Below are 16,062 nucleotides of genomic sequence, written 5' to 3'. Positions count from 1 at the left end.
AGCTATTTTTCAAATTATATTTGTTACTTACATCCATATCATGAACAAAGAGTTGAGGCATATTATCATACTGAGAAATAGTGAGATTCCTCAATTTCCGAAGCTTTACTGGTAACGCTGGAGGCGATTCTCTCTCAGAATTATTAGTATTATTGGTACATGATTGAAAACTGAATTCTTTCTTTACATTGGTTTCATTTACAGACTCAATTACTTCATGACTGTTTTCAATGCCATTACTTGAATGCAGAGAAATAGATGTTGTTGCAGTAGTCATTGAAGAAGTATAAGAAGATAGTTGACAGTTATATGTCTGTGATGTAAATGCTGGTAAAAACTGTTGCTTCGAAAACATAAATTCTTGGGTATCAGAGCATTTCAAATATTTATGTTTTGTGAATGACAAATCGTCAGTAGAATTATTTAAATTCGAATCTAAACTTGATGCAGATGATTTACTAATGGGAGTTAAATTTTCTGGAGATTGGCTACATGGACTGGTCCAATCTATGGTACATAAAGAATTCAATTCAGTATTAATAGAGCCACAGCTACCACACAAATAAGAATCATCAGTCACTGGGTATATTCTAGAATTATCAGAATTCCCAACAGTTGCTGTCAGTTTCTTTTTGGGTGGAAGAGGAGGTGCTGAATCTAATTGAAATTCACAACTAAGTAGAGAATCTTCGTAACTTGAGTTACTAAAAAAAAAGGCTATGTTAAAAACAAGTGCATGAAACAAAGTTTATAATTATTTTAACATAAAAATACACCTTAAAAGAGAAATTAAATATTTTATTTATATTTTATATGAATTAAGATATTTTCATAATTAGTAAAATATTACATTCTTATGTTTAATATTTCAATAAGGGGGGAAATTATACCACAATGCCAGCAGCAAATGAAATTTAAAAAAAGACAATCACTGTGAATTATAAAATCAAACAGTTATGCATTAAATTCCATCTTATTTTATTTGAAAAGAACTGAAAAAAACACTTGCATTTCCTTATTAAGGTTTAATTTATTTTACTTGTTTTAATTCTAATGAGAGAAAAATCTCTTTAAAATATGTAATTACTATATTAAAAAAGCTGTAAAAAAATTTGCATATAAATAATCTAAATAATTTTTAGGAATAAAGTTACATTTCATTTAAAAAGAACCAAATGTATTCTTCATTAATTTCCTATTTACTAGAATAAAATATTTAAAAATTCTTATTTGTCACAGAATATATTTCCCAATTTTCAATTTTTTTTTAAAAAAAGCATCTTTTAAAATAATTTTTTAAACAAGGCAATTCATTGTAAAAATAATAATAATTTAAACTTATAATTTGAAATCAAGAAAACCAGAAGGAAGTTAAAGGTTTCAAACCAAAATTAAACGACTGGGGGAAAAAAAACAAAAAATAGTCATTAAATATAGGATGCATTTTTAATTATGATTGCATAAGAAGCAATATCTAACAAACATGCTTTTAAAATGATGCTATGTAATAAATTTATTCGTTGAATAGTTATCAGTTACATCATAATTATTCAAAGAAACTAAGACAAGTGCAAAACCAAAATTAAATTACCTCTCCACTGCCACTCTTTCTCTAAATGCAGGAAGGGGTGGTTTTGGAGGTGGTTCAGATTCATTCAATCTAACTGAACTTCCTGAACCTAGAATGCTATCAGAAGAAGCAGAATGATGAAGCTGTGATAAAACTGGGGCTTCAGAAATTTTAGTTTGCTCCAAAATTTCAAGTTCTCGAGGAGTCAATGGTATATCAGGAAGGGAACTTCTATGTGGACTGTTTAAAAGAAATAAAATCTCTAATATTTGAAATTTAATAATGACCTGAACAGGAAATCATTAAAATCAGCTCAATTAAAAAAATAATTTTGAATTCAATAAATTAAATTAGAAATATGCTAACATATCATTACACAAACTTAAGTTACAAGGACCATTAAAAATAAGCAATTTTTAAGGACTTGCAATGATGCTATGCATCCTGACTAAAGAAGGTGTATCTTCCATAGATAGATGAGACAAAATTTTATTTTGATAATATAAGTACTTGATTTTGGCTTTCTTTCATCTCCCCTTTTTTTCAAAAAATTAATAAAAATTAAAAAACTAAACTAAAAATTAATTTAAATTATTTTAAATGAACTAATTTTTCCCTCTTTTTCTGTAAAGTCATAAATGCATCATTCTTATTCATAATTGCTTAGATGTACTCTAGTTTAATGTTGCACCATTTTTCCAGGATTAAGCAGAAAAAAATTTCGTAAAACTCAACATTCAGTCACATGTCTAAAAGAGAGATAAAGAAAACACCCGTACATAGATATATATATTGAGTAATACATATGTATATATATTTCAGTTTGATTGCAAGTTTCGATATTCTTTGTGTATTTTTTTAAAAATACGGAATCAGCAATTTCAGTACTCCCTACTTTGATGTAATAAAAAAAATTCAGCTTCTATTTGGATGGAGTTTTTCACCTATTGACATTTACCAGTAATTCGATGGATCTTCTAAAATCGAAAATATTGTGACCAGCTACCTCTTTAATTTTAAAAAGTAATTCGTGACTACAATAAAATGTTCTGATAAAACAGAATAAAAACAATCTTTTTAAAAAATGTCTATTCCAAATTCTAATATTCATTATTCTATTTATAGCTAAAACCAAGAAATGTCATGAATTTGCAACATTTCTAGGCTTAGATGGATTTTATTTTAAAGATCTTACCTTAAAAACATACGCAGAATTTCGATCCTCTATATATGCTTATCGGAATGTTTTTTCAAAAGATCACAAATTTTGGCTGTTTTTTGTTTGTTTTTTATTCCTTACTAACAATAATACTTAATCAGAGAGGCCTTTATTTCTATGTTTGACTTCTTCCAATATTTCTAGGCTTTATAAAAAATTTCTCTGGCTATTTTCGGATGTATCTGAAATCTTCAGAATGATTTCGTTCAGTGCTGTAGGGACAGTAAGTGATGCTCGGTACAAAATGTTTTTATGCCCGTCCATTTGTCATTAATAGCTAAAACAAAAGCAAATGGCACCTAGAGAAGTTATTATCTCTGTGCACATTACCTTCAACATATATGTCATTAAATAATGACAATCATGCACTAAAGTACTGTTACCATCGCGGTCATAAAGATTGTCGCCAAAGGCATCTGACACAATTCACTAAGGCACCTCCCTAATTTCCAGTCGTTACGGCTTTGATTTCTCTCCGTTTTCTTCTTTTTTATTGAACATCACGTTCTTAACAGTACTTGAAAAAAAGTTATACTTTTTCTAAATAATATCAATGCAGAATAAACAAAAAAAAGAAGTAATTTTCCACTCATTAGATTCTAGATAAGTTCAACGTTTGCAAACATTTCTATATTTTTTGCAAAATATGTGTCCGTTTGACAGGCCTTTAGCCTATCATATTTCAGAACTTATTATCGAATTTGTTCTTGAAAGATGTAATACAAAATCACATGCACACTGGCAGTGCTTAAGAATGAAATATTCTGTTTCTTTCTACTGGGATTTTCCTTACACATACTGTTTACCAACACCTAAATCAAAACTAAAAAATAATTCCACAGGCAGAATAGTGAAATCATTTATAAACACAAAAAAAAACTTACAGCAAATATAGCATGAACTTTTAACCTAAAAGGAGTACTGTATCAAAAAAAAAAGCATTTATTCAGTGATAGCAAATTTGCATTAACTTTTAGCCCACCAGTCGTTGCAAATAAAAATTTAAAAAAAAAAACTGCACATCGGCAGAGTGCTTACTTCATCTGTATCATACATAGAAAAATGAAAAATTGCTCCTTAACACTAATTTTTCTTAATTGCATAGGATAATGTTTTAGAAGTATAATTTATTTTAAAAAGCATGAATAAATTAGGTAATTTTTAAGGCTATTGTTTTCATATACATCGAAACGTATAAGAATTTTTTTTTTTTTCATTAGAAAATATAGAAGATATACAGGGTGGACAAAAAGTCCGTAAAAATTTTTAAATTTCATAAAACCCGAAAAAAATAACGAAAATAAAATGCGATTTGCAGGTCTTACGGGTCTTATTTTTTAAGATAAGAAAAATTCAAAAAAATAGCCGACAGGTGGCGCTGGTACGAACGACTTAGTTGGATGTACGCAAATGGGACAGGAAATAATAAACATTTACGCTCTTGATTCAGAACCAACCACCATGGCAATCCAAACTTAACTCCAACCCTTGTAAACGCATGCTGATTGGCTCTGAACGAACAATAGCTTAACTCAATATGTAAACAACCTTTTCTCCCGGCTACACACTCCGATCCGCACTGCAACCAGACGCACCTTCCCCACCGCTGCTGACTTCCTATTGGACGGCGTTCCACCTTCCTCTCCCTCTCCATCAGGGGACTACTCTGCTTCGCAGAGTAGCGCCAGTACCAGCCCAGCCACCTTACGCTGCTGACATAGAAAGACCATGGCATTCAGTAAAGCCAAGTTAATTTCCACAACTTCCTGCCATCTACAGGAGATAGCTTCCACGGAAGCGGGCTCTCCTTAAACTTCTCCATCGGTCGATTCAGAACCAGTTCTCCGTTGCATTCCATCATGCATGTGAACAAGGATGCTCAGTGAAAAAGATAAAGCTTTACTGGTGAAGCTGTTTTACATGAACCAAGAATCAGCGATTGCTGCACTGCGTAAATTTCGACTTCAGAAAAATGTGAAGATTGCAAACGGGCCTTTAACAGTGGCAGGCTTTACAAAGCTTGTTCAGTGATTTGAGGAAATTGGATAGCTGGATGATCGTGTAAGATCTGGAAAACCAAGTATAAGCCAGATACGTTCAGAGCGCGTTTCAGCCGAAAGGGAAACATTAGCGTCAGAATCTAAATGTGGAAATGTCGTCAAAATGTGGGACACACATTGCTATAATAAATTATTTGTACATTATTTTTGTTATTTGCCTGTCTTTTCTTTCACTTATGTACAAAACGCCACCTATCGACTTTTTTTTTTCTAACTTTAAAAAAAATTCCGTGACTTATCGATGCTCCTACAAACCGCTATTTATCTGCTTAATTTTCTGGGTTTTATAAATTTTTATACGGACTTTTTGCCCACTCTGTATGTTTCCCAAACGTATTAAATGTCAAATTTAAATTATTTAATGTGTTTAAGATGATTTTAGAAGCATTTAACTAAATGTAAGGGAAAATCCAAGCACACACAGAATAAAAAAATGCTGAAAGAAAAAAACAGAAATAATGTTTGTCCGATATTTTGAAAACCCATAATTTAGCACGAATTCTACATTCATAATGTTTCCCCATTTTTAGAGAAAAAACATAAGCAAAATAAACAAAAATAAAACATGTTCAAAGAAAATTTTAGAAATTATTATCGATGTTTCATAATTCAACAAACAGATATCCGCAAATCGGAAAATTAAATTTATTCTGGCATAAAACTTATTTTATTTACAATATATTATTTTTGGATGGCAATACTGGGCTAATATCGTACATCTTACTTTAAAATAATTTTGAATACTAATACAGAAAATTCATAGTTTCGTTTTCGTATCACGTGGTACAATCAACTTGAAGTTCCAGGGACAAAGAATAAAATACTCAATATTTTTTTTCTTTTGAATAAAAGAGGGTCATTAAAGATGAAATAAAAAAAATCATAATAATGGAAGTTGATTACATAGCCTTTTTCAAAAAAAGCAAAAGTAATTTCGTTAATTAAGCCGACCAAATTTACGCTCTAAAAAAAAAGTTTTTGAGAAAATATATATGCAATAGTATCTAGTTTATCTATATTCTCAAAATAATTTTTTTTCATCACTCGAACTCCCTCTCTCTTTCCTACTTTCTACCTTTCTTATTCGCTTCGCTACCCTAATCACGGAATGGCAAGGACAGAAAAAAAAATTCGGCAAAACCTAAAAATTGGATTATTTCTTTGAAATTATGAAGAATAGAAAATGTTAAAGAATTAAACAATTGCTTCTTCATTGTTTTACACACACACACACACACACACACATTATATATATATATATATATAATGATATTTTAAATTCTTAATTTAATCCAAATTAATTTCCAAATCTTAATCTTAATTTAACCCATAGTAATTTCATTCTCTTATTTCCTGATCCAATTCCCCTTTTTTTATTTCATTAATTCAAGAGAAGCTTTATAAAATTGCTGAATCGGCTAAACGCTGACACTTTCACACGCTCCGCGTGAAGGGATAGAAAAATGCCCAGTAAGCACATTCTTTTTAAAAGATCCCTGTGTTTCCCTTACTTATGATTGACATGCGTCAGAAATCCCTATCAGAATCTTAATAATATATAAGCACTGTAAAAAAAATATTTTCCCTATCAATAGCTCATTTATATACGACGAGGGATAGTTTTTTTCTCTCTCTTCCCGACTTCTGCCTTTGGACCGCGCTGTGACGGATGTGCCTTGTCCGCGCCTTCTTGTAAACAAATCAAACCTATCTCCCGGGAGAGAATAAAACGAACTTAAAAATACAAAGTCTCTTCACTGCTTGTTACTCCTGCATTCTACTTAATTTAAAAAATAATGTGCTTACATATTATATATAATAAATCAGATATGGTGATTAATTCTTTTTTTCAAAATCGATGATCCGAATGTTAATATACAAGTTTATTGTCCTTAAATTCTTTCGATTAATAGCATGAACGCTAAACCGAACTTCAAACGCGACTCGATCTGAAAACGATGAATTAATAATTACAAAACCATTCATATTGCCAGAAATTGGGGGAATAAATCTTATGAAGGAATATATTTTTTAAACAAAATATAGATAAACTATGAGTATGTAGATAAATTATGTACTAATTAGTTGATTCAACATAAAATAGATGCATGACAAGCAAGTTTCAAAATTGAAGAAATTTTTTAAATAAATACAACACTGACTATCTTACATACCAGAAATTTTAGTCTCTTGGAAATTTAAATACAAACATACTGCAAACGTATGTGCAGAAATGCAAATGGCTTCCATTTCTGACTGTCAGCAAATGACTGATTTTCCTTGGTTGCCAACAGAGGCTTAACTAACAAAATGGCGTCCAGAACAAATATAAAAACAGCACCCCATCCCAATTTTTGAAACTACAATCGTCATTCCGTCTTCCTAAATAAATATTATTCCAGGATAAAGAGCTGAAGCTAAGCCTAAATAATTTTATATAAAACATTTTTCAGCGAATATAGCCAAGCAGCTAGTTAATACATCTTAATTACTCAAGATTAATTAAACTATTTATAAAAATTAGGTACGATAGCAGTTATAAAGGCAATTATTAATAAAAGTAGTTAAAAAGTGTTCAAGCATTTTAAATAATATTTTAAAATGTAAGCCTGGCAATCAAAATGTACATTGTATATGATTATTTTATAGGAGGTCCCTATACATTAGCACCAGGAGCCTTTATCAAGTTCATTCCAGGCCTGATTAGACCAAAGAAATGCATATAGATTTGTATTTTTCGAATATGTCAATTATATTCACACAAATAACTGTTCTAATTTTTTAATTTAAATTCTTTTTTAGATATTTAAATTATTAATATATATATATATATTTGAACAAAGCTAACAAAATATCATTAAAACCTTCTAAAACGAATTCAAATTTTTTATATCATATGTCTTTTAGTGGAAACAGTCGTCTGTATTTAATGTTAATAATGAAGTACGTCTATCAATATTAAAAGGGGAAATGTTTTTCTTGTTTGTGTCTGTTGGTGCATACAAGCCAAACAATTAGAATTAATACTACCAAGCTTGACAAATATATTCGAGAGGATGAAACATGCAACTAAAAGCAATTTTTCAACAACGGAATTAGTATTAATTAATAAAAAATGAAGTGAAATTTCGATGATTTTAGTGATCTTCTGAAAATTTCACACAAAGATGCTTACAAACTATATTAGCTCCAATTTAAGAAGAAAAAATTATATCAAATGCTCCTTGCATACTGCAATCTGATAATGGAAGGGAGTTTGTAAATTCAGTTGAAGAGAAGTTACGTACGTATTGGCCAGAATTGAAGATTGTTCATGGGAAACCTCGTCACAACCAGTCGCGGTGTTCAATTGAGAGGGCCAACCAAGACGTAGAAAATATGTTGGCTTCATGGATGAAGGATAATAAAACTGCAAAGTGACCCTATGGTCTTCGTTTCGTCCAATTCATGAAAAACAGAGCTCTACATTCAGGAATTAAACAATCACCATACAAAGCAATATTTGGGGTTGAACAAAGAATTGTAATGACAACCTCAACTTTGCCATCAGATATTATAAAAACTATCGAAGACGAGGATGAACTTTAGAAAATTTTCGAGGATGTGAATGCAGAAGAACAAGAAACTGAACAAGCACAATCAGGGAAGCATATGCTTGCTAATAAATCGACCAACATTTTTCTAATTAGAGAGGAAGCCAAAGAAAATTTAATAAAGCAAGCCAAATGAATGAAAAAGATCTCCGATATAACACATCCTGTGTTTGATATTGGAGGTAATGTTGTTTTTCACATTCCAGATGTTGATAGAGGAAAAGCTGATTTGCGAAATCTCATCAGTGTAATGCTTGAAAAAAATAAAGATGGCCTTTACAAAACTGGTACGAAAGATGGAGTTCTGAACAAACTGTATTCTAGGTAAGATATGATATTCAAACTTAATTACTTTAGTATTTATTCCACAAATATAATTAATAAATTTATATTAACTTTAAATTTTATAAGTATTTAAACAGGGTGTAAGTTTGATACAAAAGTTTTAACATATTCCCTGAATTTTAGATCTGAATTCGATGTATCGCAGCAAATTTTCTTGCCTAAGAAAAAGTACCGAATTAGTGCCAAGAAAAAGAGCTATAGGAACTGGGAAAGGGTTTGTCCACTGTTTTTGTAAAAAACAGAATTCTTCAAAGAGATGTTTATATATGAAAAATGATTTTCTTTGCAATTCTAAGTGTCACATCAGTTTGCCTTGTCGCAATAAATAATCTGTAATAATGGTACTGCTTTGAACAGTATCCAAAGAAAGTTTTTTTTTTCAATGATAGGATTTTACTATAATTTAATATAATAATTTTGGATAGATGCAAATAATTTTGTTCAACAAATCAAAACACGAATAAAACGGTTATCCCTAGCGCTGTTAGTGAGAACGCATTTTTCCTTGTTAGTTCGAGTTTTCCATAGCGCTGCCAGTTAGAACGCGTTTTCCCTAATTAATTCGGGTTCTCACTGCCGATGTCAGTTAGAACGCGTTTTCCCTAGTTAATTCGCGTTTTGACTGATTTCGGGTTTTCACTGTAACAAATGAATTCAATTCCAGAAATAGAAATTTAAATAAAGAAATTTGTCATAAACTTATTGGAAAAATCTTTAGCAAAGCACAAAAGAGAACGTTGATTTTAAATATGGTTAAATATGGAATTGAAGAAGGTAGAAATTTGATTCAAGAGAGTACAAAAATAACTAACATGACTTTCTTATCAAATTAGCGCCAGCAGTTGGTAAAATAAAATTTCAACTGATTATTGATTCAGAATTCTTAATATTTTAATACTGAGCTAAATATTTACGATAAGCTTTCAAAAGAGCCTTTGTATTGCCTTTAAAGAAAAAGTACTTCAAATTATTCGGAAACTAATTTTTCATCGAATTAATTTTAAGAAATTAATACAGCAATTCATGCAGCTATCAATGAAAATATTAGAAATAAGAATAGAATACTGATTAAAATCAACAGAACTTAAAAAATTTGTTTACAATTCATCAGAAGTTTTACTTCGAAATTAAATAAAGACAATGAATTAATATAGTTTTAATATAAAGATGAAATTCGGTATTAAATTTAAATAAATCAAAATATTCTGAGTTTTTATGAACTGTACATTTGTTGTAATTTATAAAAATATAAAGAAATTGCTTAAGTGTCAAATAATGTGCAGCAATCAAATAATTATTAGCTGTAGAAACTTCTCAAAGAGAATCGTTTGTAAAATAGAAACTTACCTCCAGCTAAGAATTCGTTCTCAAAAACAATGGTAATAATAAAAGCAAAAAAAAAGTCAAGGGTATTTTTTATAGTTAATTTGATTCGAATTTAAAACGAAGACATTCATTCGATTCAAAAAGTAACAAATAAATGTAATTAATAGCTCAATATTCTATTCTCAACTTTCCCATTACATGTCTTTTTTTTTAATGTAATGTCTCTACTTGACACTTTAATTATAAATGAAATTTATTACAAATTCACTTTACTCAGTTTAGTTTACAACAAATCGAAACAATCTATTAGGCATTTCGAAACATTAATAGACTTTATTGCTGATTGATAAAGTTTAACAGATAGAGATATAATATTTATATCAAATCTGATTTCACACTGAATCCAGTTTATCAAATAGAACCCCGCATGTTTCGCTTACATTATAGAGATATTTGTTCTTACTTATTAATCAACAAAATATTTTCAAACGTTCGTGACTCGCTTGTCTATGTCAGAAATGATGGTTGCTTACAGAACTTACTGATGGTTTGAATTTGGGAGATAACTGAGTATGCAGAAATATTAAAATGAAAGAAAAAAATCGTTATTTGTCTTTTAAAGAAATTTTGATTTCTCGACAAAAACTTTTAAAAGCATCCTATTAAATTCAACTAATATAATTCCACACTTTTGCAGCTCCTGATAATGTCGTCCAAGGCGCATGTCCAGTATGCAACACTCTAGCTACAATTTAAGTGGAAAAAAGACAGCGAACTATTAAATCCGATAAGAATTATCAAAATAACAGATTCTAGTTTCAGGATAAATTTTCCAAACTTTATCCAGATTTCTCGAGATCTTGCGGAATTCCTTGACTATTCCCGTTTTTGCCATCCTGTTATTTTACCTTTAAATGTACAGATCCATGACTTTTACAAAATGCATAAGAAATAAATTAATATTTTATTCAGGAAGAAAACTAAAACAATGCTACCTAGTCACTATTTATTTGCAAATAAAAAAAACTCCTGTTATTTAAGCAAATAATTACTTCAAAAAATGTTTAAAATCACATTATTCTTTGTATATTCCATTAAAATCCTTACAATAATGAATAAGCAGACTCTATATGACCATGAAATAAAAGTTGCTGCACATATTATACACAAATATGCAAATGTACAAATAGTTCTAAATTTACACTCAAGTTTCTATTACACATAAAATGCAGATTTTATTCAAAAAATAATTAAATTTTTACCTTTCGGGTTTAGATGATGAAAGAGTTTGTTGGACACTAAAATCACTGGAGTTTCTAGAATCCTTGTGTTGCAAACGATCAAGTGATAACTGAACCAAACTCTATAATTAAAAATAATTAAAATTAAACTGTGTAACGTAATTGAAATTGATAACCATAATTATAACAAACTAATTCAGAGATCATTATGAAAAGTACTGAATTTTTTTTAATAATTATAAAAGAGGAAATGCAGCAAACTTTTTATGAAAACACTGTCATATGAAAGATGGGAAAAAAACATCCAACACAACAATTACATGAATTCCAAAAAAAGAAATGCTGAATGTACCAAATAAAAATAACATAAAATAATGAACAATAAAATAGTAAAGGAGTGTTTTTTAATGTAAATGGACTCAATATAACTTACTGATGAAACGGAATATTTAAAATCTGTTGAACAGTAGTAATTAATAAAGAAATATTAGACCGAAAGTTAACTTACCCTTCTCATTTTAACACACTTCTTTGTCAATAAAAATTTATTAATTTGAAGTTTCAGCAACAACAACAAATATTGTGTTGTATGCGTTTACAAAAAGGCTTTGAAATTATACTTTTCATAACATATCAAGTAAGAATGTTGCAACGTTTATTTCCAATTATAATAAATAACTTTAACAAATGAAACTAAAATCTTTGAAATTATATAGATGGAATAAAATTTATTATATAGTTTAAAATATTTAATAGGGCTTCAACTCTTATTTGAGAAAAAAAAATTCGAAACTTGTCACGGATCATTTTTTAGAAAATTCAGACACAATAAAATTTCATATTAAAGACAAAAATACAAATTTAAATAAAACGTTTTCAGCATTAACACATAAATGCATAATTCATAATTGTATAAATCAAAATTATACATTTTTTTTTCATTATTTCTAAATTCTTAAGTGAAAAATACACTTGCTAGGTTCATCTTGCAGTTATTAAACTAAAACTTACAGTTTAGAGTGGATTTCAAGATAAATATGCAAGCGTCTTTATCGTTAACCACCAAACGGCAATTATTCAATACTCACTTCACAAATATATTCGCACTTTAGCTGAAAAATATTCACTAAAAAAATTTTAATCCCACGAGAATATCTAACCTTGCCTTTGATCAGTGCTTTGCAGGATAAAAAGGGAAATAAAGATAGAATTCAACAACTATTTATTTATAACCTTCTGTCCTTATTTATCTTTTATTACACTTAAACAAATGAACTGGAAATATTGTACCATTAAAGTATTTCAAATTTACATTTTAATCTGTCTTGTTCAAGCTCAGATGCTAAAACTATTTGATTCTTTTAATCATTAAAAATCCATAGTCTTCTCTGCCATCTCAACTAGTTTATTCGTAGGCTTCTTCAGTGTAGAAATAACATCTTTAACATTCACCTATTTTATTTTAAATCATTTAGTTCATCCAAAACGCGTTTTACTTTCTTATTTTTTGAAACTGTGATAATCTTTTGTTAATAATGTAATATCTAATTTTCTAATTATACAGGGTGTCTATAAATGATGGACCCGATTTTAAAAAATCATATTTTCAAAAGTTCTCGACGGAATAAAATAATTAATACTTAAAAATAACGAGAAAAGCACGAAGTTTTTTTTTGTTACCAACAGATAGTTTTTTTAACCTTATAAATGTTCGGTATGGGACCCTTTTGTCACACGGCATACGTCCAATCGATAATCTAGTTCATTCCACACATTTTGTAACATGTTTCTGGTAATGTTTTGTAATGTTGCAGAAATGCGTTGTTTCAATTCTGGGAGTGTTGGCTGTACGAAAACACGGTCTTTCACGTAACCCCATAGAAAGAAATCGCATGGGGTTAGGTCAGGAGATCTTGGTGGCCATGTTAATAACGTTAAATCATCGTCACCCGCACGGCCTATCCATCTTTGTGGAAGCACATTGTTTAAGTAACTACGAACCGTCAAAGATCAATGAGGAGGTGCTCCATCTTGTTGGAAGATAAAATCGGGACTGTCCTCAAGCAGTTGCGGAAATAACCAAATTTCCAGCATGTCGAGATAATTGTCACCTGTGACAGTTTTTTCATCGAAGAAAAAAGGCCCATAAATTTTTTCACATGACATTGCACAGAAAACGTTTACTTTGGGTGAATCTCTTATAAACTGTTGAAATTGATGAGGATTTTCACTTCCCCACACTCTCACATTGTGACGATTAACATGTCCTGATAAATGGAATGTCAATTCATCTGAAAATACCAATTTTTTGGCAAAATTTGGATTTTGTAATTCCATTAGCATGCGTTCACAAAAGTCTAACCGACACACTTTATCATTCTCTGTTATTTGTTGCAACAACTGTAAACGATACGGTTTAAACTGTAATTTTGTACGCAAAACTTTCCATACCGATTGATGTGGCATTCCTAATTCTCGGCCGGCAACTCTCGTCGACTTCCGCGGGCTGCGAACAAAACTCTCCCTCACCTTCTCCACTGCGTCGTTCGTAAGGCTTGGCCGGCCGCTGCTTTTCTTTTTGCACAAGCAACCTGTTTCTTTAAACTGCTTGTATCATCGCAAAATGCTTTTGTTAGTTGGTGATTCTTTACCGTATTGAATTCTAAAAGCAGGTTGAACAGTAGTAGTCGAAAAAACCCTTGCGTACTCCAACACACAAAAACTCTTCTCACTCAATGTCGCCATTTTGGGCTTCTTACTCTCAGCGATCGTAAATGTGCTGTCATCTGTTAGTAACAAAAAAAACTTCGTGCTTTTCTCTTTATTTTTACGCATTAATTATTTTATTCCGTCGAGAACTTTTGAAAATATGATTTTTTAAAATCGGGTCCATCATTTATAGACACCCTGTATAATCCATAATGAAGTTTTTCATGATTTGAAAATTATCTATTCTACTCTACTGCATATCCTCAATTCTTACAAAACCAAATATGTTGCAAACCAAATATGCTTCTCTTTTAAGATCTCCAATCACAATATTTTTATTTAACAGAAATCAAATTTCAACTACGGTCTGTATATAGATAATATTATTAAAATCTTATTTACCTCTCATTTTTTATAAGACGTTTGACTTTCTAAATATTTTCATAAATATATGAATTCGATTCTAGGATATTTCAAAGCCTCAAATTCTACTGAATAGCAAGCCCCATCTTTCAAAAGATTGTCAAACTTTATTATAATATAATCACATCTTTATCTTGCAATTGCTTGCAGTACGCAACAACAACAAAAATTTCTATCATCCTGTTACTACAGGAATGTACTTGTTCAGCTATACTCCTCAGATCTAAAAAATCCATAGACCTGCCAAGTACATAACAGAGAGGGGACATATACAAAAGTTTATACATAGTCGAAAGTTCCGAAATTCATGTTCCAAAACTCTTAGATTTTTTTCCCCCTTCTTTTGATTAGCAAGATATTTCAGCGTTCTGCCCCCAAAGAATACAAACGAACATTTTTGATATTATACGAATCTATGTTTGAATCCATGATTTATACGAATCTATGTTTGAAAAATCAAAATTATAAATGCCATTTAAAAATAAAAGGCTTTTAGAACAATCAATTTTCATGGCACTGAAAGTTTTCACAAAAAAAAAAAAAAAAAAAAAAAAAAAAAAAAAAATCTTTTCCATGTTCTGTGTTAAAAAATGAGAAAAGTGTCAATCTTTCTATAGACTGTCAAAAATGGTTGGATAATTTTGGTCACTGACAAGAAAAACTATACCAGGTAGAATCATATCTTTGGTACATTTTGCAACAAATTTAGATAGCTTATATTTTGGTGCAGGAAATTTGTCTTTTCTGACTTTCTCAAAATATAACACCAAGTCGTTCCACATTTAAATTGCTCTAGACACCTGGACCTGCGAAAATTGGTAGGAAATTTCACACTCAGAAAATTTTAGAAAATTCAGGCAAATACTATAATAAATAAATAAATATAATATAAATTATGTAGAGTGAGGTTTCATATTTCAAGTGGATACTATTTTCCCATGTCTATATAAACTCCTGACAACAAACAGATTACAATTAGCCCTCCCAAAATTTCCTAACAAAGTTAAAAATTCTTTTTGCGATTCCTCTTCAATAATTCAAAAAACTTTCACTTTACTGATGGGATATCCATTGTCATAGACAAAACCTTCCTAAAGACTAATTTTTCCTTAAAATTACGAAAGTCTAGTAAAATATCTTCGATTGTATAGTGGTTCTTCAAAGGAAATCTATGTACTTGATTTCATCCTCGTGTTCTTTCATTTCAAAACTGATTATATAAATCCATTTGCTTTGCTTGCAAAAAATGCTTACTAAAGCATAAGACTACGCATATTAAGATTAGAGTATGGTTAATTACTATGGCTAAGCTATGCTATATTATGTTCCACATGTTTATTTAAATATCCCATGACATTTAAATACACGTAAGCAGCAATGCTATGCATAACGTATGGAGCAAAGCTATGCATAGCATATGGAGCAATGCTTAATAAAATTAAATAAGATAGTTTTTTGGTCAGCAACAACATTTTTTGACAATCTAGTTAATTAGAAACATATCTCAGAACAAGTCTGAAATATTCTTACGAGAGTTATACGAATAATGACTTTACACAATTAAAAAGCCTTTTCA

At 29.9% G+C, this 16,062-nt stretch overlaps 1 protein-coding gene across 2 annotated transcripts in view; it reads right to left on the bottom strand.

The window, feature by feature from the left end:
* LOC129958296 (rap guanine nucleotide exchange factor 1-like) overlaps positions 1–16,062 on the bottom strand; it is a 104,062-nt gene that overhangs the window by 68,754 nt on the left and 19,246 nt on the right. For both annotated transcript variants that reach the window (XM_056070683.1, XM_056070682.1), the window contains exons 5-7: positions 11,376–11,476; positions 1,592–1,810; positions 32–704 (exon numbers count right to left, since the gene is read on the bottom strand). In XM_056070683.1, coding sequence (XP_055926658.1) covers positions 32–704; positions 1,592–1,810; positions 11,376–11,476 — 993 coding nt within the window. The remainder of the gene's footprint in view (positions 1–31; positions 705–1,591; positions 1,811–11,375; positions 11,477–16,062) is intronic.

This window comes from Argiope bruennichi, chromosome X1 (assembly GCF_947563725.1).
Source record: "Argiope bruennichi chromosome X1, qqArgBrue1.1, whole genome shotgun sequence".
Classification (NCBI taxonomy): Eukaryota; Metazoa; Arthropoda; class Arachnida; order Araneae; family Araneidae; genus Argiope; species Argiope bruennichi.
This window is presented reverse-complemented; position numbering and strand designations above follow the sequence as displayed.